Source organism: Pectinophora gossypiella, chromosome 15, assembly GCF_024362695.1.
Source record: "Pectinophora gossypiella chromosome 15, ilPecGoss1.1, whole genome shotgun sequence".
NCBI classification, from domain to species: domain Eukaryota; kingdom Metazoa; phylum Arthropoda; class Insecta; order Lepidoptera; family Gelechiidae; genus Pectinophora; species Pectinophora gossypiella.
In genome coordinates this window covers 10,090,415-10,112,765 of record NC_065418.1, presented here as the reverse complement: position 1 = coordinate 10,112,765, position 22,351 = coordinate 10,090,415, and the positions used below count along the sequence as shown (strand labels likewise).

At 36.4% G+C, this 22,351-nt stretch overlaps 1 protein-coding gene across 10 annotated transcripts in view; it reads right to left on the bottom strand.

Annotated features, from left to right (window-relative positions):
- Window positions 1-22,351, bottom strand: part of LOC126373273 (uncharacterized protein CG43867) — a 284,764-nt gene that overhangs the window by 117,740 nt on the left and 144,673 nt on the right. Inside the window, exon 1 of one of the 10 annotated variants that reach the window (XM_050019348.1) lies at window positions 3,340-3,626. The exons of the other annotated variants lie outside the window; for them this stretch is intronic. Within the exon in view, the coding sequence (XP_049875305.1) occupies window positions 3,340-3,429 (90 nt within the window). The 5' untranslated portion in view covers window positions 3,430-3,626. Of the gene's footprint in view, window positions 1-3,339; window positions 3,627-22,351 lie in introns of those variants that run through there. 10 annotated transcript variants of the gene reach the window in all.

Below are 22,351 nucleotides of genomic sequence, written 5' to 3'. Positions count from 1 at the left end.
TGAAAATTACCCAGGGATGCTATATTTTCCACCTAACGGAAACCGCTCAAGGGCGAACGGGTGGATGCCTTCAAAATTATCAGCACGCGTAATTATTGGTACCTAATTTCCTCGCTTCAATACCCCGATGGCCCTTCGGGCTAAACATGATATAAAATACACTAAAAATTCATACTTATGTCAATAAGTATAAATAACTAAGTAGAGGCGTACATGTTGCAATGACAATCCGAATAATTGTTGTTTTTGGAAACGGCTAGCCGTAATGTAAAACGACGTTTGTATTTAATCTCCCATCTTTGTTCAATAGAATATAATAGAATAGAAATTGATTATTATAAAAGGACGCCACAGACAAAAAAGCCAATAACATAATTTAAAATTTTCACAAGACAATTTTTTTGGAAACGGCTAGCCGTAATTTAATACGACGTTTGTATTAATTTCCCATCTTTGTTCAATAGAATATAATAGAATAGAAATTGATTATTATAAAAGGACGCCACAGACAAAAAAGCCAATAACATAATTTAAAATTTTCACAAGACAATTTTTTTGGAAACGGCTAGCCATAATTTAATACGACGTTTGTATTAATTTCCCGTCTTTGTTCAATAGAATATAAAAAAATAAAAAATAAAAATATTTTATTATCGAACAACTAGATCCATTTGGTTAGTAACAAACTTAAGAACTATGTTAGTAAATTATCTTAAATATCGATAAGGTTCTATTAATCATGCAGCCGATCAGTGGACAATCCCCACTGTCGGCTACCGCCCTCAGGACGCTGTTGCTGCTGTCGCGCAGTCTGCGCATCAATGATGCTGACTTTTTGCGTACAATAGCTTCAAAGCTGTCGATATCCGCTAGCGCAAACATTGCCGATGCACTGCAGAAACGCGGCAGCCGCAACAACCGCCTGAATGCGTTATTATATTGAATTGTTAGGGCACTGTAGGCCTTCTTGGTATAATTGGTCCATAGGGTGCTGGAATAAAAGGACGTACAGTAGGCTCTAAAAAGGGTTATTTTAACTGCATCCGAGCAGCGTCCAAACCTATGTACCAACATATTCGCCCTGACCGACAGCGCCCTACGCTCCCTCTCAATGTCATCATCGTCTCTAAGGCCGTCAGTAACGATGTGTCCGAGATATTTAAAAGAGTACACTCTGTCCAGAGGCTCAATATAATATCATAATATAATATAATATAATATCATAGAAATTGTTTATTATAAAAGGACGCCACGCACAAAAACAAGTCAATAATATCATTTAAAATTTACACAAAACTATTACAATAGAGTAAAACGGATGTTCGTCGAAATGATCAAACGATGGTGTTCCTTAGTGACTATCGACTAGATATACTTACTCGCAATTTCATACAAAAGTTTCTTCACATCCGACGCAATATATTTTTCACGTTTCGCAAAACATTTTCCGTTTTATAACGAGACCGGAATTCAGGACATAGACGGCGTATCGTACCTACACGTTACTGACGTCGAGGACAAGTGATATTAAAAAAAAAGGAATTGGAAAAAAGTCGCAGTTCTTGTAGATCTGAAGAACTATTTCACTTTTATGTTAATCGTACGTAAGTACCTATGTAGTCGTTAAATTGATACCCCAAACAGAATATGTCAATAGACAGTGGCAGTGATAAAATATATGGTGACATGGTGAAACACAATATGGTGATAAATAAAAAGTGACATATCATCATCATCATCTCCCTAGCATTATCCCGTTTTTCACAAGGTCCGCTATCCCAGAAGAAGACTTGACAGGTCCGGTTTTTACAGAAGCGCCTGCCTGTCTGATCTTCCAACCCACGAAGGGAAAACCAGCCCTATACAGGCTAGGTCACATACCTCCGAAAATGCATTCACATACCTCCGAAAAGTAGAATTCAAATACATTGATAGTAATTCTTATACGCAACCAATAAAAATTAGAAGGCTGATTACTTTTTGTAAGGTCAGATAGGCAGTCGCTTCTGTAAAAACCGGTAAGCGGACTCTGTGAAAAAACGGAATAATGGTGATGGTGTATTTAAATTGTACTTCTACCCAAAGGATAAAATTTCTATCTGTCACGATAGAAACTAATTTACACGAACAGACGGACACCCTTAGGTTATTTACATACATACATACATAAACTCACGCCCGTAATCCCAAATGGGGTGGGCAGAGCCACAAGTAATCAAAGACAACTTGCAGCCACTGTTGATACGAAGTCCTAAGATGGATATGATGAACCTTAGGTTATTTGATCCCTGAAAACCCATTTTACTTACACAACTCAGAACTACGTCAAATGTTACCATGCTTATTTAACTACACACCTGTGCCTACTCAAATACAATTCCACATACTCACACATACTATTAATAAAATAGTAAACATTGGTTGAATTAATTCGTTGTAGGTGACACGTCACTTTAGCGACAAACATGGCGACCTACTCTGACATGACAGATGATACATCGCGACATCGCATCCATTTGTTATTTAGCTTGCTTTAGCAACTATACATCGCCATACTGTTTAATAGCAAGTAATTAATATCGCAGATACTGTTTGAATGTTGTATGGATGTCGGATTGTCACGTAACATTTAATGTTTATGCCAAGCTTCAGTGCATGATGATGATGAGTACATAATGAATTAATCTGATGGCTTGAATTTGTTTAATCTACAATCAAAAAGTTTATTCAAACGGTGAATTATTTTAGGTTAGGTTATATCTTTTCTTGTGATGTAACCTAACCTAAAATAATTCACCGTAAGCTACTTTGGTTTATCTATATATGATCCAAATGGAATATTTTTATTTGCCAGAAAACAGTAAGTACAATAAGATGTTATTACAATTGTATCAGCAGTGTTTTCAGATTACAAGTAAGCCTGCAAAATCAAATTGTCATCAATATGAATCAATAAAATAAAAATTGGTCAGTATTTAAAAAAAATCACTTCATTTTAGAGAAGCTCTTATATGTAAGTAGGTATAACCAGTGCGAATTGATTAGTGATATCTTTAGAATACCCTCTTGACGCGATGTCTCGTACCCTAATGATGTAGATTATAGGGTTTTTTTAACGTGACTTATTGTAGATTTGCCGCAAATGTCATTAACTACTTGGCCGGACAAAGTATATTATAGGGTACCTACACAAAAGTATATATAGGTTAACGTCGTGTCTAGGGAAGTCAAGGAATTGGCCTTTGATAGACTGGAATGGAAAATGCTACACCGACAAGAGCGTGGCTCTTAAATTGATGATGATGACACAAAAATATATATATTTTTTAAATTCCTTACCTTACGCAGCATTTCCTCGAGCGAATCCATGTCGGCGGAGGCGGGCTCCCCGGCCGCGCTGCCGTTCACCCCGTTATTGTTATTCGTCATAGGTGAGCCGCACTCACAGGGACACACCGGCACATTAGAATTCCACACACCATAGACCGCACTTCACACTTTGCACTTCAATATTTTTATCCTATAATTCCACGTTATTGATATGCACTTCTTTCTTATTTAAGTAAATGACTTACTAAGTATTATAGATAAAAAGTTTATTAATGTACCTAAATTACTATTCTTCAGGAAGACAGTTTCATAAAAACAGTTCCTAAAAGGAAATGAGACTGAGTAAAAACGGGACGAAACAAAGCAAAGAACGGGAAAGACAATATTTTCATACAATTTAAAAAGGAATATTTAATGTAACGTTTTTGCGAGTTCTTTTTAGTGCGCCGAGACGTTGGAACAACAAAGTAAAGAAGAGCAATGGATAGCAATGGCCGACAGTTCGCTGTTAACGACAAACCGAAACGATAAAATGTTTGGAACGGGCCTACTGAATTGTTTAGCTTCACTTTTATCCCAATATCAGGGTGATATTTTTGATCCGTACAGTTCTTATCGGTGACCCACCGCGGAGTTCCATGTTGACCTAATGTGACTTGTTTGGGATGTAAGGGGCTCCAAATGACACCTTTCGGAGCCCAGGCCAACCTCGCCTGCACGCGGTACATCCTGCTGTTCAACGAAAGAGGCTCTGGCGACCCACCAACACGCACTGGACCAGCGCCTTTTGGTCCAAACCCCCCTTCTTGGGGGAGGCCTATGCCCAGCAGTGGGCGTCGTTCGGATGATGATTGTTTGTATATGACTATTAATTGCGAGCACTTTTTTGATCCGTACAGTCCTTATCGTCGAATTAATGTGACTTCTGACTTTATAGGCCAACAGCTTATACGTCCGAGCCAGAAAAAAAATCGATTTAATTTTGTCGTTGTGAGCTTGTATATCACAATAAATTTTGGGCACTTTTAGCAAAGCGAGTTATTTTTTGACGATGTCTGTTCGCCATGATAAGGAGTGAGTCTATGTGTTTGTATTTCAACCCGCTATTCGTTACTTAGAATTCAACAGAGCGAATAGAACTTAAGGTAATAACATTATTACGGTCTTTGTAAAAGTAGACAATTCTATTTTGGGTCTGCCCGACTTCTTCTTCATTTTACTGTTGACGACAGGTTTTGTCCTTGCGTAGAATGGGGACCGATCAGGGCCTCCATGAGGTAGTCAGAGGTCATTCATATCCTGATGAACTAAGTACCAAAGCCACACCGAGCTTTCAGCTATGAGGGCTTTCACACGTGAAGATATTAAACGACATGCCTCAGGTTATCTACGGGGGTTAGCTAAGCTGGAAAAGATTATGACAGTCGACAGTGACAGTGATTATGTTAATTCCATACATTTTTATCACTGTCAATTTGAATTGTCATAATCGTTTGCTACTTGGCTAACCCACCTACTGGGCGCGAACCATTGGGCAAGGCTTTGTTTTTGAGAATAATGTCCCTTACATGTTTAATTTACCTAAGTTTTGAATAAGCCTAGACAGTATAGTGTAAATCAAATTGTACTGATTGCGTTGGAAGAGCGAGGCATTCCCATCACAAGTGTCATCTGACTACTTTTAGGGAAGCCCCTGTAACTTGTTTGTTATAGATTTACAGAAATAAAACTCTTTTTATTTTTTATTTGTATTTATGTCCCGAAGTGGCCCGAACCAAACGAGCCGATAGCGACAAACGCTTTTGGACGTATACACAATCTTTTGACAAATGTAGAATAACATCAGAGTACTGGGGTGGCTTGCCAAACTGTATGCAAACGTTGGTAATATTTCACAAATTCAATTTGAAATTTAAACGATGTGGTTTGATTCCATTTCACATCTGAGAGTGTGATGTCGACAAGCAGTCGCAAATTATGTTAAACTATGGAGATACCTGTGTTTATGTTCAGTACATAGATAAACTTACCATAAGTAGTATCTAAGTTCATTCTAAGTTATTACTTAGTCCTTAATTCTAACTAAAGACGTAGGTACTACGTACATAGGTACCTTTTATTTATGTTTATGCGTCAAGCATGAATTGATTTAAAAGAGTAGTTTATATTTCAATTGCTTTTTGTAAATATCAATAATAATATTATGCATAATTTTCAGTTATATTTTTTAGTCCATCAAACACTAACGTCTGAGTAAGTAATTTAATTTTATTTAATTGATGTTTCACGGTAAACTATCGATTGAAGATTTTGTTTGAACATCACTAGTTTAAGTATACTTTATTGAACTCTCTTACAACCTACATTTAAGTACCGACCTCTCTCTAACGACCTCCTTAGTCCAGTGGTTGAGCGTTGGGCTCACGATACGGAGGTCTTGCGTTCGATTCCCAGTGGGGACATATCATAAACATTACTTTGTGGTCCCTAGTTTGGTTAGGACATTACAGGCTGATCACCTGATTGTCCGAAAGTAAGACGATCCGTGCTTCGGAAGGGACGTTAAGCCGTTGGTGCCGGTTACTACTTACTGATGTAAGTAAGTAGTCGTTACATGAGCCTTTGGCGGCTCAATAGTAACCCTGACACCAGGGTCCATGGGGTTGGTACTCCACCTCGCAACCCACATATCTACCTATCTAGAACGTACATTTGATACCGAATAGGTAGTGACATAAATTACGAATAACAAGGAAACATTTAGCTAGAATACATTATGCATTGCATTTAATCAGGGAAGAGCAGACAGACACTTGAGGAAATAGAATTTGTGTATCAATACGTCAGCAATGGTACTACGAATTCTCGAATGAAGCGCACTCTCTGTAGGTATAAAGATCGACATGAATAAAACATGTATATTAAAAAAAAATATACATGTTAAGTCGCACTAAGCAGAACAGCAGTCAAATATGATATAATTAATTTAAAAAATAAAGGATAAATAAATGGGCAGTTTTACAAATGCACAGTTCTCGTACAGAATAAGTCGTAAATAGGTAAATGTTTTTCTTGTAACAACTGCAAATAGGTTTATTGTGTTAGTTTATGCTATATGAATTAGTTAAAATTGTGTCAGTCGTCAAGCTTTTTCTCATAAGTAATTACATTTATCAGATTTTCATTGAAATAATTTATTCGCAAGAAAACATGCGAGCGGAATATTATGTCATTGATTAATATGCGGCTTATGTTCAGCCTTATATTTATAAATGCTCAGCCGTAGTATAAAAGTGCATTTTGTTTATACTAATTTATATAATTACAATGTATTCACAATAAATAGACAGAGATTTTTTGAAACTTATTTTATCCCGTACCTATTTCGAAAGGCATATTTTTTACGATCTATATACACTCCATAGGTCTTTCAGAATCATCGAGATTATACAATTTTTTAATACATTTAATACTTTAAACATAGGTACATAGTTAGTCCACCAGCTTTTGTAAAATATATAGAAAGCTATACCACTTTTGTGATTTGCTATCTATTTGAATTCGACTTACAAGTGAGTTAAAGACTCGTAGTAGCACATCAACTGTAGAGTTAGGCTGGGCAAACACAGATAGCGGGGGGTCCGAACACGGGACCACGTGTGACTCCGCATACATTTACCATTTCACCCCGTCACCCCCTCACCCCCTGAGTAAATGATGATTTGTAAAAATTTAATGATTTTCGGGACACCCTACCTACTCTGTAATATTTTTCCGTCATTTTCATTGGTCGTTTTACAAATGTTATGTGTGTCAATAGGATGTTTCTATATGCGATTGTAATTTTTTCTGTATTGATTTCACAATTTATTTTCACTGCACAATAAATGGAATGGGTTTGTCTGAAAAAATTAGTTGATTCCGTGTTCGGAGGGCACGTTAAGCCGTTGGTGTCAGCTATTAGCCGTAAAAATACCTCCACCAACCCGCAGTGGAGTATGCTCCATACCCCCTCCGGTTGATTGAGGGGAGGCCTGTGCCCAGCAATGGGACATATATAGGCTATTTATATTATGTAATAAATGGGGATTGCTGAGGGCTCTTAACCGGTGCAAATAAAAACGACGATTTAGTCAGCTGTATGTATGGATGCATAATGGGAGTCGACGTTTGTCTTGCTTAAGATGATCTATTTAGAGACGATCACAAGGGCCTTAGTATATGGGATTGTACCCCTATAGTACTATGGGATTGACTATCACATGTCAATCCCATACATTTTTATCACTATCACTGTTAATGAGTTATAATCGTTTGTAACTTGGCTGAGGCCCCCGATAGCATGTCACTTTGATAGCAAAATGATCCGTGGTTTACTTACCTCTCTTTTACACACGTCAAAATCTACAATTATATAAAACTCCCCATTCGCAATATGAGTTGATAAAGCGAAACAAAAGGAGATTTTAATTAAGTTTAGAAGATAAGCGGATGAGCCACGTCGGGGCAAACACAATTATCTAGTTGATAGACAAAGATTGATGGTTTGTGCGCATGCTGCTCGTATGCTTGCAGTTACCTACTCTACCCTACTCTATACTAATGTACAGTTTATGTGTTTAACTTTGGATTTTACAGCAAAGTTTTGTTTGGTCACAGCTGTGCTTTAGGCGAAAGATACACGGGGTTTTCGAAAGCTGTTTCTAGTACTTATGTTAAGAGATCATGACCGAGTATTAATATGTATACACGTTGAAACCATGTCACATTAACTTTTTTGACAAATTAAACCGTAAGTCTTATTAAATGTCAAATATGATAGTGCGACAGGGTTCTAAAATGGGTACATTATATTCGAGATACTTTTTAAATAACGACCGAATCCGTGACAGCCCTTTTCAGTCGTAGTGTCACGGATTTGATTCCCGGCTCCGCCTCTAAACCACTCATTTTTTAGACGTTTTATGAGACTACGGAAGCCGTTCAATAATTACGATGAGTTGTATCTGTATTTATACCCGGGCTTTGCAGATCTCCTTGGTTTGAAGGAGTAGATATGTGCAGGGAGGAAGTTACTACAGCTCTTAGGCTTCGTTCTGGACACATTCCTTTAAACAAGTTTGCTTTTCTCATGAAGAAGTCATTAACCCCGAATTGTAGTGAGTGTGGTACCATAGAGGATGCATATCATATAATGATGGAATGTGTCCGGAATAGAAGGGAGAGAGCACAATTTCTTGTATTGGCCAATTATAGTGGAGAAGTAGACTTCTGCAATAGTGTTCTAGCTAATCCCACTTCGGCGCTTGCGAGAGCATTGTATAAATTGGTGAAGATCGGTACTGATCGCAGACTACCTGTATTAAGTTAAGCTCTAACTCAATGTAAGCTATATGAGGGTGACATATTCTGTACAGAAAAAACCCTCTTAAAAATTTTAGATTAAAAAAAAAAGACCGAGAGGAAGACCACCAATGAGATGGAAGCACGACATCGTGCGGCACGCAGGATATGTCTGGATGTCGATAGCCCAGGATCGCCGGAAGTGGAAAAACATGGAAGAGGCCTACGTCCAAAATTGGATATGAATTTAGGCTGATATACCTAGATAGATAGATAGGGTAACATACTTCAAAGATCTAAAAAAATAAGAATAACATATATCATAATTATTTGACTAATTACAAAATTACTAATAACTTTATAATCAAATTAATTCCCTTCATTTACAGATTAATATCGAGTGTATGTGCCTACTTAAAATTGGGGTTTCATTATACAAAGAGCCTTGTGTTTCAGAAACGCTTACATGTCGGCAATAATTATTTTTCATTAAATTATTTTGATATTTACATAATTATATTACTTAAAGATTATTAATAATTGACACTTGTGTCTGATTACAGCATAGTTATGTAACTTGTTGGTAATTTAATTTATTAATATGAATATAATTATTGAAGCATTAGAATTATCGAAATATTATTAAAAGTAATATGTAAATAGTTATATAAACACTATCGTATTTTACAGATCATCTAGATAACTATTATATCTCCCTAATTAAAACACATAATAACGGGTTCTTACCGCGTTTAAAATAGGGGTATAAAACAATGTACGTTATATCTCCCTAGCCGTATCCCGTTTATCACAGGGCCCGATTACCTAACCTGAAGATTAGACAGGTCCTGTTTTTTACAGAAGCGACTGACTGTCTGTCTGACCTTCCAACCCGCGAAAACCAGCCCAATACAGGTTACCACATACCTCCAAAACACATTCACAATGTGGGTTTCCTCACGATGTTTTCCTTCACCGCTGAGCACGTGATAAACATTTCCAAACATGAATTCGAAACCAAAATTCGAAAATCATTGGTTTAGGCCCGTGTTGAGATTCGAACCTGCGACCTCACAATGAGAGTCGAGCGTTCTTCTAACTGGGCTACCACGGCTCGTAGAGTGTCTAGATAACTAAACAATCAAATTATAGATGTCAATTTTCGCTAACACATTTTGCTCGACCATTATAGATAGATAGATAGATAAAATACTTTATTGAGCACAATGGACACAAAATACAGAGATAAGGACAGCATATACAGAAAAGCACAACAGGCGGCCTTATTGCTCATGCAGCAATTTCTTCCAGGCAACCTTTGGGTACAGGAAAATTTTGTACAAGTATAATAATAGCGGGTTAGTGCATTCTAACAAAATAAATAATTAATAGAACAACCTACATCAAATTTATTATAGACTTTGGTCTAACAGAAAGCTCGGTAAAGCGCGAGCACTTTGTTCATCTTGACATGGATGAACCTCTGACGAGCCCAATCGGGAATGTTGTGTATAAATAAGTAACACAAAATAGGTCATGTACAGTCATGAGCAATATAATGTACCCACTTAAGGGCTCTGTCGCACTAACATATTTGACATTTAGTGAGACATACAGTTCAATTTGTCAAAAAAGTTAATGTGACATGGTACCAAAGTGTATACATATTAATGCTCGTGACCGTACCTGTAGCTAAAAGTAAAAGTAATATATATCCTGTTTAATTTGGTAAGTAGCTTAATTATTCATGATAAATAAAATACTTTTTAAATATACATAACAGTAAATGAAATACTAGAGTAATTATGTTTCAAGCCACCAAACAGCCGAGCATATTTCAAGCTGTAGCTCGGTTTAAACTTGCAGCTTATTTGCAGCCACAATTCCGAGCTATAAGCTTAGCTTACCTCATTAGCTTTGAGTGAATTATAGCTCAAATACGAATTTGTCTCAAAGCACTAATAGTGCAGTGTTTAGTTTTAAGTATTTATAAATATAGATTGATGATATAATATCGTTGCTTGAAACTGTCTATGAAAATGAAAAGACAATTTCGATACTGCAAATTTAATTTCAATCATCGATATTCATTTGTTTGTCCTGAAAGACATTCACATTCATCTTAGAACTTCACTACCGAGACTGGCTCCAAGCTATTCTGGTGGCTTGCAACTCTGTCTACCCCGATAGAGATGACAGGCGTGTGTTTCGTCTGTGTGTGAGCAACAGGGATGGCATACATGGTGTTACGGACATCGTATGGAAAACTTTGAGTTATGATTCATACCATGATTCTGAGTTGATATCGAGTGTAATTTTCCGTCCCTAAATTCATGATTTATAATATATATACGTAAAGATTTATACCTATCTTACTAGGTTGGATTATCCCACTGCTGAGTAAAATCCTCCCCTCTGAGCTTCCACTTCTCCCTATCCTGAGCGATTTCTCTCCCAATAATTTTTGTCTCATATAATATAGCACAAGTAAACCATGAGATCTTGTCCTTACACTGTACCGAGGGATTTAGCCAAGTTTCAAACGATTATGACAATCGACTGAACAATTATGACATGTCACTTTTTGTCAATCTCATACATTTGTATCACTGTCACTGTTAATTGTCATTACTGTTTGCAACTTGGCTAAGGCCCCAGTTCGTCATAATTTGTCTAAGTTTATGTATAAAGGTACATACAACATTACAGTGTAACACAATGCGCTGTACGACGCCGCGAGAAAACAAAAATGTATAATATCGATTAATATCGAATATATAAAATCCTGCAACCAACTTTTGGTATATCTTTAGTATAGATGTTAAAAACGACCTCCTTGGTCGTCCTAAGTTTTGTTTTTTTTTCAAATACAATTTTATTACTTGTCATGTTCTGTTGTTTTAAAAATGTCAGGTTTTCGTTCATAATAAAATCAGCTTACAATGTTCTGCTTTCTCGATATTTTCACTTCATTCACTCTCAACAATAGATTAATAACTACAATAGCTTTCGTAACGAAGTGCAGTGTATCTGTTTGTATTCATTATAGGTGCCAATGATGGCTAAATGCTGATTAATTTGTGCAGATGACAGCTATCGTGTCGCCATTAATTATATCTGTGGTCATTAACGTTATTAGAGAGACATACATAAACATAATATTGTGTACTATCTACTGAAGATAGGCCGACTAATTACTACAATAGCTATTAGTTGTATGTCTGTGCATTGTGGAACTTATTTATGTTTATTTGCACGCTCCTTTACTCTTCGTTCTGTCGTCTTCAATTTTTAACTTGCAGCCACTGTCGTCAGGAGACAATTTGCAACCACTTTTAGATAAGTTGTCCAAAGACGAGGGAGGTTTTCTGGCCACGTCTTTCCCTCAGCGTTACAGATTCCGATGTCGTAGTAGTTTTACAGCTAGTTACATAATATGTAATTTTAATTGTTGACGTTCAAAAAGCGCTAACTTTGTAAGCCAATTTTGAAAAATAAATATTTTTTTGAAAAATTGAATTATATTTAGTAACAGATGACGAATCCAATTGTGCCGAGTACTGAAGCATAGAATAAAGAATAATACTATTGCGTGTAGAACGGTTATTCTCCACCCCGCACCGATTTGTATCGGGCACTGACCTCACCCCGTCTGAGTCTTACTACAAATTAGATAGCCGTAAAACGCTAAGGAGTAAGGGGGAGAGTGGCGGACAGTGTCTCGCTCGCACTTACGCGAGTATGCGGAGTATCATGTGCTTCTGGATTGGGAGTTAAAAAGAGAGAGAAAACATAGAACACGCGCCAGTCTACTGACAATAAAATGGTCAGAACACGTGCTTTATACTTCGAAGGTTTCAAGTTTCAATTCGGGATTGAAGTATTTGAAGTGAAGTCAACTTTACTTTGTCCATTTTGTAAATCCTAACATAGGAAATCGTAATCTGGCCCCTGCGATACAAGCTGAGCTTAGTGCAGGGACCGCCACATACCTAAAGTAATTGGTCATATTATGGTTCTCTGTATTTTTATTAATGTAAAATTGTAAGTCTATGTTCAATAAAGATTATTATTATTATTACTTAGCCATTCTTTGTCTACGTAAGTCTACCTACCATTCTTCCCAATGCATGTACTTCAACAATCTCCTTACCAAAACCCAGTAAACACACGCAATAAACGTGATTCCCCGCGACGGCCTGTAAGACAGCAGTCACTTGAGCAAACATTATTACGAGTACAACGGGACAGAATTCTCACAAATTGCGTTTGAACAGAAACAAGGTAACGTGGAATACTTTGCCGGAATAAGCCTCGGGTACAGAGTGAATAGAACAGTGGGTACACTACACTATAATGTGCACCAGTTTAACATAAATGCTCAACGAGATACATATTGATAATATTTCGATAGATATACGATAGAAAAATCTATTAATACACATTTCTCTATTTTAAAAAAGGAACAAAAAGCACAGGAAAACAAATTAAACAAAAGGCGGCTGTTAACGCAAATTAATATACTTAATCTAAATCTCATTTTTATTTTTTTATAATTTTGTCTGTGGTCAGTTCTAATAAGATATAGAATTTGTCTATGGTCATATTCATTCTCTCTCAAAAACTTGCCTGTTGCACGTCCGTTAAGGACGACGTGTCATACCAGATTATTCCAGTTTTCTTCAGTGTATTTTTATAAGTGTAAAGTGATCAATAAACTATATTTACAATCAGTGTCAGACGTTTCAGTTCAAACCGCCCGCCTAAAGTCCCCAGATCGAATCCCTGGATGGCCAAAGGTGTTTCGTGCCCAGCTGCCTTATTTCTAAATACTTCTCTTTCTTTCAATTACTTTAATCCACGTAAAAATGAGACCACAATTTTTATCTATTTTAAGGTTCATTAACAAAAGTCACATTCGAATGTGTTTTTTCCTAAAACGGCGCTTGCTAGGTTTCACCCTAAGCACACCCTGGACACTTCATAGAAACATACTCGGTTTACACAGACACTACACATTGACATTATCGTACACGCGTATCTGTGTGTGTGACTTCTGATACACTACGGAGCTAGGGAGCGGAGAGTTGCCGTTCTATAGGTACGTAATATTATTCCTTATTATATGTTATACGGCGCTGATAAATAGTTTCTTTGAGAGACTACAATTAAATCAATGAATATATGTATAGAAGTGCATGAAGAATAATTATGCATGCAAAAATATACTTTAGCACCATATTTAAATAGTAAGCATTTGAATACCCCGGCGCTTCTTTAGATTGCACCTACTGTTCTTATTTGCGTATGTCTCGGATCTTATACGTATTCGCGGGCTGACTGCGAACGCCAATTTACCAGTTCTACAATACTGCCTCGAGATATAAAACTGTTTAAAGCAACATTCAATGAAATATATATCTGTGGATATTGATCCTTAACTATTTTGATTTTGATTTTTATTCTGTAGGAACACAAACGGAGCCGTGGTAGCCCAGTTGGTAGAACGCTTGCCTCTCACTTTACGGTCGCAGGTTCGAATCCAGCACAGCCCAATAAAACAATGATTGTCGAAATTGTTTTCGAATTCATGTTTGGATCATAAATCATTATCACGTGCTCAGCGGTGAAGGAAAACATCGTGAGGAAACCCACATTCCCGAGAAATGCATTTTCGGAGATATGTGACCTAACCTGTATTGGGTTGCTATTTGCAGGTCAGACAGGCAGTCGCTTCTGTACAAATGCTGCCCTGTCAAATCTTTAGGTTAGGTAAGCGGACCCCGTGAAAAACGGGATAATGCTAGGGAGATGATTCCACTCTCATCAAAATCTTCATACATACACGCCTATAGATTCATTTAATCCTAGAAATAATGCAAGTTGGTATTATAATATCAAGTATCCCAAAATCCCCAAAAAACAAAAACCCGTGTTTAAAACTCCATCGCGCCAGAGTCGAGAATTTCAAAGTTTACCTCGAATCTCGGTGTGTGTACAAGATAATTGTATTTATCTTCCGAACCCTGTACCAAAGGGTTGTTTGTGTTCTCCCAATAGGCTGGATAAAGATGAACCTTCAAGAAAACTCATCTTGCCATTTTGTATTTACATAACGTTTTTCCGACAATTTATTCCAAGTTGCGATTACGAATGAAATGAAAGATACTTACATAAAATATCTTCTTTTATAATTGTCTTGTAGTTTCATAAAAAAAACTACATAGATAACAATTGAATTTGTAAAAGCATATTTAAGTTTGCAAATGCAGGAAATATGCGATCCTCTAAAAATAATTTTGTTGTTATATTGATTAGGGCAAGTAGCGAATACAATTCTTTGACTTTTTTAAAAACTACTTTATTTTCTAATCAAACAAAACATTCTAAGGCCATAATTTCCAAACACAATGGTTAAAACAATAGGGTTTGGACTTTAAATGGACATTCGGTTTTACGCCTATAAAAATATTTCCCGCTATTACGTACAAGCGCGTGACTAACTATGTAAAGCGCTTTAAAGCGCCAGTAAAACAGATAACAGTTACTGAATGAAAATGATTCGAAGTATACACATGTTAACATGGTAATGAGTATGATAGTAAGTGGCATACTATTGACCGTGCCGTTCCGGCCTTGGCTGGAGAATGTAGGCGAAACAATGTCATCCCGTGCCAAGTGTCGTTGACCTGTGATACAGCTGACATGGTGGCGACAGCGGATGCATAGGCGGAGCGGAGATTGTCACAAAATTGATTAACGCAAGAAATGGAATTCCGTTATTTCTGGTTACTCCGATGGGAAATAGGGGTGAGTTTAAGTATGTAATAATAAATTCGTACTAAATATACTTAGCCTTGGCTTTCAAATCAAATAAACTTTATTGCAGATACCTAGAAGAAACACTTTAAAACACACGCAAGAATAATGACAGCACAATTAAGAGTTCTATAAAACGCTTTTTGCTTCAATAGATACTCATCGTTTAAATGAACCACCGGCAAGAAAAAATGCCCGTGGTCCACCCAGATGAACTAAACAGGTGGACCACGACCGACGAGGGACCTTAGTCACTATCGCATTGTGCAATTAAATTGAAAACAATAATCAATGAATGCATAAAAATTAAATGCTTCTTTATCTTAATAAAAAACGCATGTAAATAGCTCGCAAGCGGTATATTTACTGTCTTTTATAATGGAAAATTCGTCTCTGACTACCCTAATTGAGATATAGTCGTGAACTTATATAGTTATATTATTATAGTTTATAAATAAATAAATATTGCGTGAAAATAAGTAATTATTACGTAGACTATATTTCTAGGCTATTGTTATTATAACTGTGAAATTGATACTCCAGGGCCTATCTAATAGTGTTTCAATTAACTAAACAGATTGCGGTAAATCGGTCGCAATGGACAATTCAATGAATGGGGCTTGCTAACAATTTCTATTACAGTTTGATTACTCGGCTGACCACAAATTGACGACCACAAAACAAGGATCAATAAAGTTTTCTACTTTGCACTCTGACAGAGTTTCAAATATGATGGTAAATACTGGTACGTTGTTCAGTGTTATAATTTTCATAACTAAAAATGTTGACCTAATGCTAAATTCTGATCGACTGCAAACTGTACCTAACATTTTTAATGCGAATAAACGTTCATAATTATGAATGAAAATGCTTTAAAAAGTTTATGAAACATTTATAGTAATGTTAGTTTTTTATAAGTAGTTAGAATTTGGTAATATATAGGTAATTAAAACACATAATAATGGGTTCTTACCGCGTTTATAATAGGGATAATAACGGACTTATAACAATAGAGCGGAGGTTTCTAATAGGGCGTTATTATGTGTTTAAATTATGATAATAACCGCGTATACTTAATACAATGTACAATATATAGGTACATTGTAAAATTGTGTAGTATCCTGTATCCCCGTAAAGTATAGTACAGTTGTAGTTGCATAGCATAACTTCTGCAGCTTCTCACAGCCTGTACAGGGTGTTAGTGACATCGTAACGAAAACTTTGAGGGGTGATTGAGGCCATGATACTGATATGAAATCAAGTGAGATTTTCCGTCGCAAAAGTATGGAACTGAAAATAATTAAAAAAAACAAAAATTTTCATGAATATTCAGACTGAAAATTCCACTTAATATCAACTCAGAATCATGGTCTGAACCATACCCCTCAGTATTCGTTACGTTGTCACTAACACCCATACCTACTTGTATGGCTACTGTATGTACTTGTACGGGGTGTAAGTGACATTGTAACGAATACTGAGGGGGATGATTCAGCTGATTATTCTGAGTTAATATCAAGTGAAATTTTCCATCGCAAAAGTATAGAATTGAAATTCATTTAAAAAAACTAAAAAAAAAACATGAATTTTGCGACGAAAAATTCCACCTGATATTAACTCAGAATCATGGTCTGAATCATCCCCCTGAGTATTCGTTACGATGTCACTAACACCCTGTATAGCCGGGGACAAGAAGCTGCAAATATAACCTCGGCACAGGACCCTAGACATTCTTTAAAAAAAAACATAATTGTTATACAATTTTGTAATTTGGCTGTTTAATATCGGTTCCCAGACTCATATCTTCTAATATGTTTTTTTACATAGATACGTCATCACGGTCTTACCACAGTCTAACATAGCTACCACGGTTCTCTTAAAAACTTGGTCTTATTGGTTAACTATTTACCTATATGAGCGCCAGAGTAGTAATGATACTTACAGGTCACTATATAGTTTGTGATATTTAAATTAGCACTTAAAAAACAAGTGTTAAACATCAAAGCTGTTTGACATTTGCTTGCATTGCGCATTTACGGGTGGAGCATTAATATCAACATAAATTGAGAACTAGCAAGTATCAAATAATTTATGTACCTAAGTATTACTAAATACTCCGTATTTTTTCATCATTATCTTCCTACAAAGTAGTAGTTGTGTGAGCGATTAGGCAATCGCTGTCGCTTATCGCCTCGTTCGACCATACAGCCTCACCCTGCGCTAGGCAGTGTATTACTGCATTGTAACGTGACACTACACCGTTGCAGGGTAGAACCTGCACCTCATGCGTGACATTTACTAAAAGACACATTCAAATTGTATTCTAACACATGAGCAATAAAACGTATGAAATTATGTGAAAACGTGGTAATAATATAGACGGGCGGAGTATTAATATCAACATAAATTGAGAACTAGCAAGTATCAAATAATTTATGTATCTAAGTTTTACTAAATACTCCGTATTTGTTCATCATCGTCTCCCTACAATTATCCCGCGTTTTCACAGGGTCCGCTTACCTAGCGTAAAGATTTGATAAGTCCAGTTTTTTACCTAAAACCAATCCAGGCTAAGTCAGATGGTAGGGACCTCCGAAATGCATTTCTCGGGAATGTGGATTTCCTCACGATGTTTTCCTTCACCGCTAACAAAATGATAAAAATTTGTGTTCCTAACATGAATTCGAAAATTCGAAATCATTTGTTTAGGCTCGTGTTGGAATCGAGAGAGTGACAGTGTTAAAATCAAATTCAAAAATATCTTTATTCAGTAGGTAACAAAGTTACACTATAAATCGTCGTTTTTTTACATAACGAATGTCTCATCCGCCTAAAACTACTGCAGCTTCTCACAACCTGTATAGCCGGGGAAAAGAAGCTGCAAATAAAACCTCGGCACAAGGCCTTAGACATTCTTTTAAAAAAGCATAAAATATTGTTATACAATTTAGTAATTTGGCTATTTAGTATCGGTTCCCAGACTCATATCTTCTAAATAGTCACTAACCTTATAATTAATTGTCTGTTTACATAGATACGTCATCACGATCTTACCACAGTCTAACATTGCTACCACGGTTCTCTTAAATAGTTGGTCTTAGTTCCAAACATGGTTAACTATTTACCTATATGAGCGCCAGAGTAGTAATGATACTTACAGGTCACTATATATGTTACATAAACTGCCTATATACGTCCCACTGCTGGGCACAGGCCTCCCCTCAATCAACCGGAGGGGGTATGGAGCATACTCCACCACGCTGCTCCACTGCGTGTTGGTGGAGGTTTACGGCTAATAGCCGGGACCAACGGCTTAACGTGCCCTCCGAAGCACGGAATCATCTTACTTTTTCGGACAACCAGGTGATTCAAGCCTGAAAAGTCCTTACCAAACAAAGGACAGTCTCTCAAAGTGATTTCGACAATGTCCCCATTGGGAATCGAACCCGGACCTCCAGATCGTGAGCCTAACGCTCTAACGAGCCTAACTATATATGTTATGATATTTAAATTAGCACTTAAAAAACCAAATGTTAAAAAGGCCACATCAAAGCTATTTGACATTTGCTTGCATTGCGCATTTGCTTTTGTATGCGCAAATGTCAAATTGCAATATTGCTTTTTAGATGAATTGCTTCGTTGTGGCCTTTTTAACCCACCAGATATGACTTGTATGTACCTGTAGTTATTGTTTTTCGTGCCAGACCATGCAGGAGCGACAAAAAAATGACACCAAATAAATCTACACACCTGCAACAAAAAGCTTGACCAATGGCGGATGGGCATTAAACAGGCATTATAAATGCAAGTCACTCCAGCGGATACGGCTAGTATACGTCGCCACGGACTGCTAAACAGTTGTAATCGCCGACCGTGTATTAGTAGTCAAACAATGGTCGACGATAACCAACGATCGGTGCAACATATGGCAAGTATGAATGGAACTCGTAAGATCAGTGATCAGTTACTTTTTACTAAACGTCAAAACACATTGTGAAGCTGCACACTGTGACGTCATAGAAAAACGTGACAGTATGTCGCACTTATTATTACATTTTTCATTACTAAAATTCATAACGGCCTCCGGAGGTCCCGTGTTCAAATACCGGTGGGTACACATCACGAAAATCACTTTGTGATCCCTAGTTTGGTTATATGACATTAGAGACTGATCACCTGATTATCCGAAAGAAAGTTGATCTGTGCTTCGGAAGGCACGTTAAGCCATTAGTTCCGGTTACTACTCACTGATGTAAGTTAGTAGTCGTTACATGAGCCATGTCAGGGGCCTTTGGCGGCTCAATAGTAATACTACATCAGGGTTGATGGGGTTGGTAATTCACCTCACAACCCACACGATAGAAGAAGACTGAAATTCATAAATAAGTTAATACAAAAAAAGAACACTTTTTTGTCACCTTTAGATCTGCCTCTATTTAGTAATCGGAATTTCATAACTTGTCTTTCACCTAGGAAACTACCCTTTAAGTTCTAAATTAATTATAATTTCAAATCGACGTTGGATAATACAAGGCTTCAATAAGCGTACGTAATTAAAGTATAATACATTGTGTCTCTACAATGTAATATATAAAATAATAATAATAAATAAAAACAAAACACCACACTCACACACAAAACACACACACACACACTGTAAAATTCGTGCGTTCTTTATTTGAAAGAAATACCTCACGAAATTCCTTACGAAATAACTCAAATACCACCTAAAGATCAAGTGACAAATACCCTTTACCGGTGACATTAACTAACCATTGTCTCCGACTTTGTCATTGTTCTGAGTGAAAAAAAAACAAGAAAATCTTCCCATAACATTCGAATATTAACTATAGCTTAGTAAGCATAGTTTTTATTCGTGAGAATTTTATTGTTTCAGTATTGTATAAATAATTAAGTAGTAGGCAGAAAGTAAAACGTACTTAGATTTAATAATCGGGTCGTGTACTAGATTCAAGATAAATTATGAAATTCTTATTATCAATAATTATATTTGTATTAGAATCATCATCATCTCAGGCCTTTACATCTTTATCAGATGATTTATAAAACAAAGTACTTACTTACTATAAAAAAAAATGTTAGGTACCTGCGCTTCTGAGTACAATAAAGTATAAAGAATCCTAAAGTAACATGAATCATAAGTAGTTACACGCCTCGCGACGGCAGCGGCCTGACCTTTAGTAATGCAATATTTCATTACCAAAAATATAACCACACACACCCACACACCCTATCTCACACTCACACACACACACACACACACACACACACACACACAAATATAGTAATAGATACTCTATTAGAAATCCCACCAAGGCAATACCACGCAGTATGCAAAACGGGTTGCAATCCGGATTACTACATATCGGCGTTCATTCATTACTCCTACACCATACAGTTGATGAAGGTTTATGCGAGGTCGATGCCGGCCCGGAATCAAACCTTAACCTGTTATTTCGCTGCCGGAAATGTTAAGTCTTAGGTATTGTATTGATACTATAAGTTTTAGATAAGAATGTCGAATCTCATTTTACTTTTCGACTTATTTTTGAATTTTATTTATTAATTAACTAACTATGAGTACGACGTTTGATGTTTTATATGACGTGACAGGACAGTATTTCTATACAAACTCCAAATAAAACTTTCGTTTTGACGCACCTACCTCATTTGACTCAGTCAAGTAGTCTATTCTACTTAATACAATGCCTTTAAATTAGCTAGTTTATGCACACAATGTAGTTTATCGCGGCAAACCCCAACAAAGTGCATGTTTCTACTTCTTTAGAAATAATACCAACATTTTCTTGAGTTCTAATTAAATTAGCCATTCAGACTCGCCACCTTATTAGCAAGTTCCGTTCCTAACACCGCAAAACTTTTAAAGAATTAAAAAATATAAGACCAGACCAACAGAGCTCATGACAACAATATTGTATTATAAGTTGAGTAGGTAATTTATATTATACTATGAAAATGTGTGTATTAATAACATAAAGCAGAACAGATTACCACAGGCTGTATTCATGTGTTATGTCTGATTGTTGCAATTTAGTTCTGTGCAATAAAGTATATTTGATTTGACTTGTTTTGATTTGATTTTGATCACCTGTTCCGTGCTTCAGAAGGCACGTTAAGCTGTTAGTCCCGGTTACTACTTACTGATTTAAGTATGTAGTCGTTACATGAGACATATCAGGGGCCTTTAGCGGCTCAGTAATAACCCTGACACCAGGGTTGATGAAGTTGGTATTCCACCTGACAACCCACACGATAAGAAGATAAAGTAGAAGAAAATGAGAGTGAATAAAAACAATAGTACTAGTTCAGATGTTCATCATCAACCAATATTACTTAATACCTAACCACCTTTTCTAAAAATCATTTTCCAATCGAAATATTCCCAATAGACACGCCATAATTTATGTGTAAGTAAAAATTTGTAGTTCCAATTTTAAAAATGATATCAGAATATGGTATTTCATCATATCTGGTTTTCCATATGACGACGTTATCATGTTGGAAAACCGACAGATTGTATGGACGATGAGTTGATCACCATCTATACAGTTCCTCATCTCCACTCTAGAGCAACCAAAAGTGGCTGCAACCTTTTCAGGTTATATGGAAATTACTGTCTAGAATCTAGGACATCAAAGTAGAAGAGTTAATCCTCGGATTACATAGTGTTTCACATGTTGAATACGAGATAAAGACGAAGGGCTCGTAATCCTAATCCGTTATCAAAGAGAGATTACATTTATGTTGAGAGACGAATACCACAATAGTAAACATCTGTATATAATGCGAAAGTAAGTGACTATGTTTGTATGTTTGT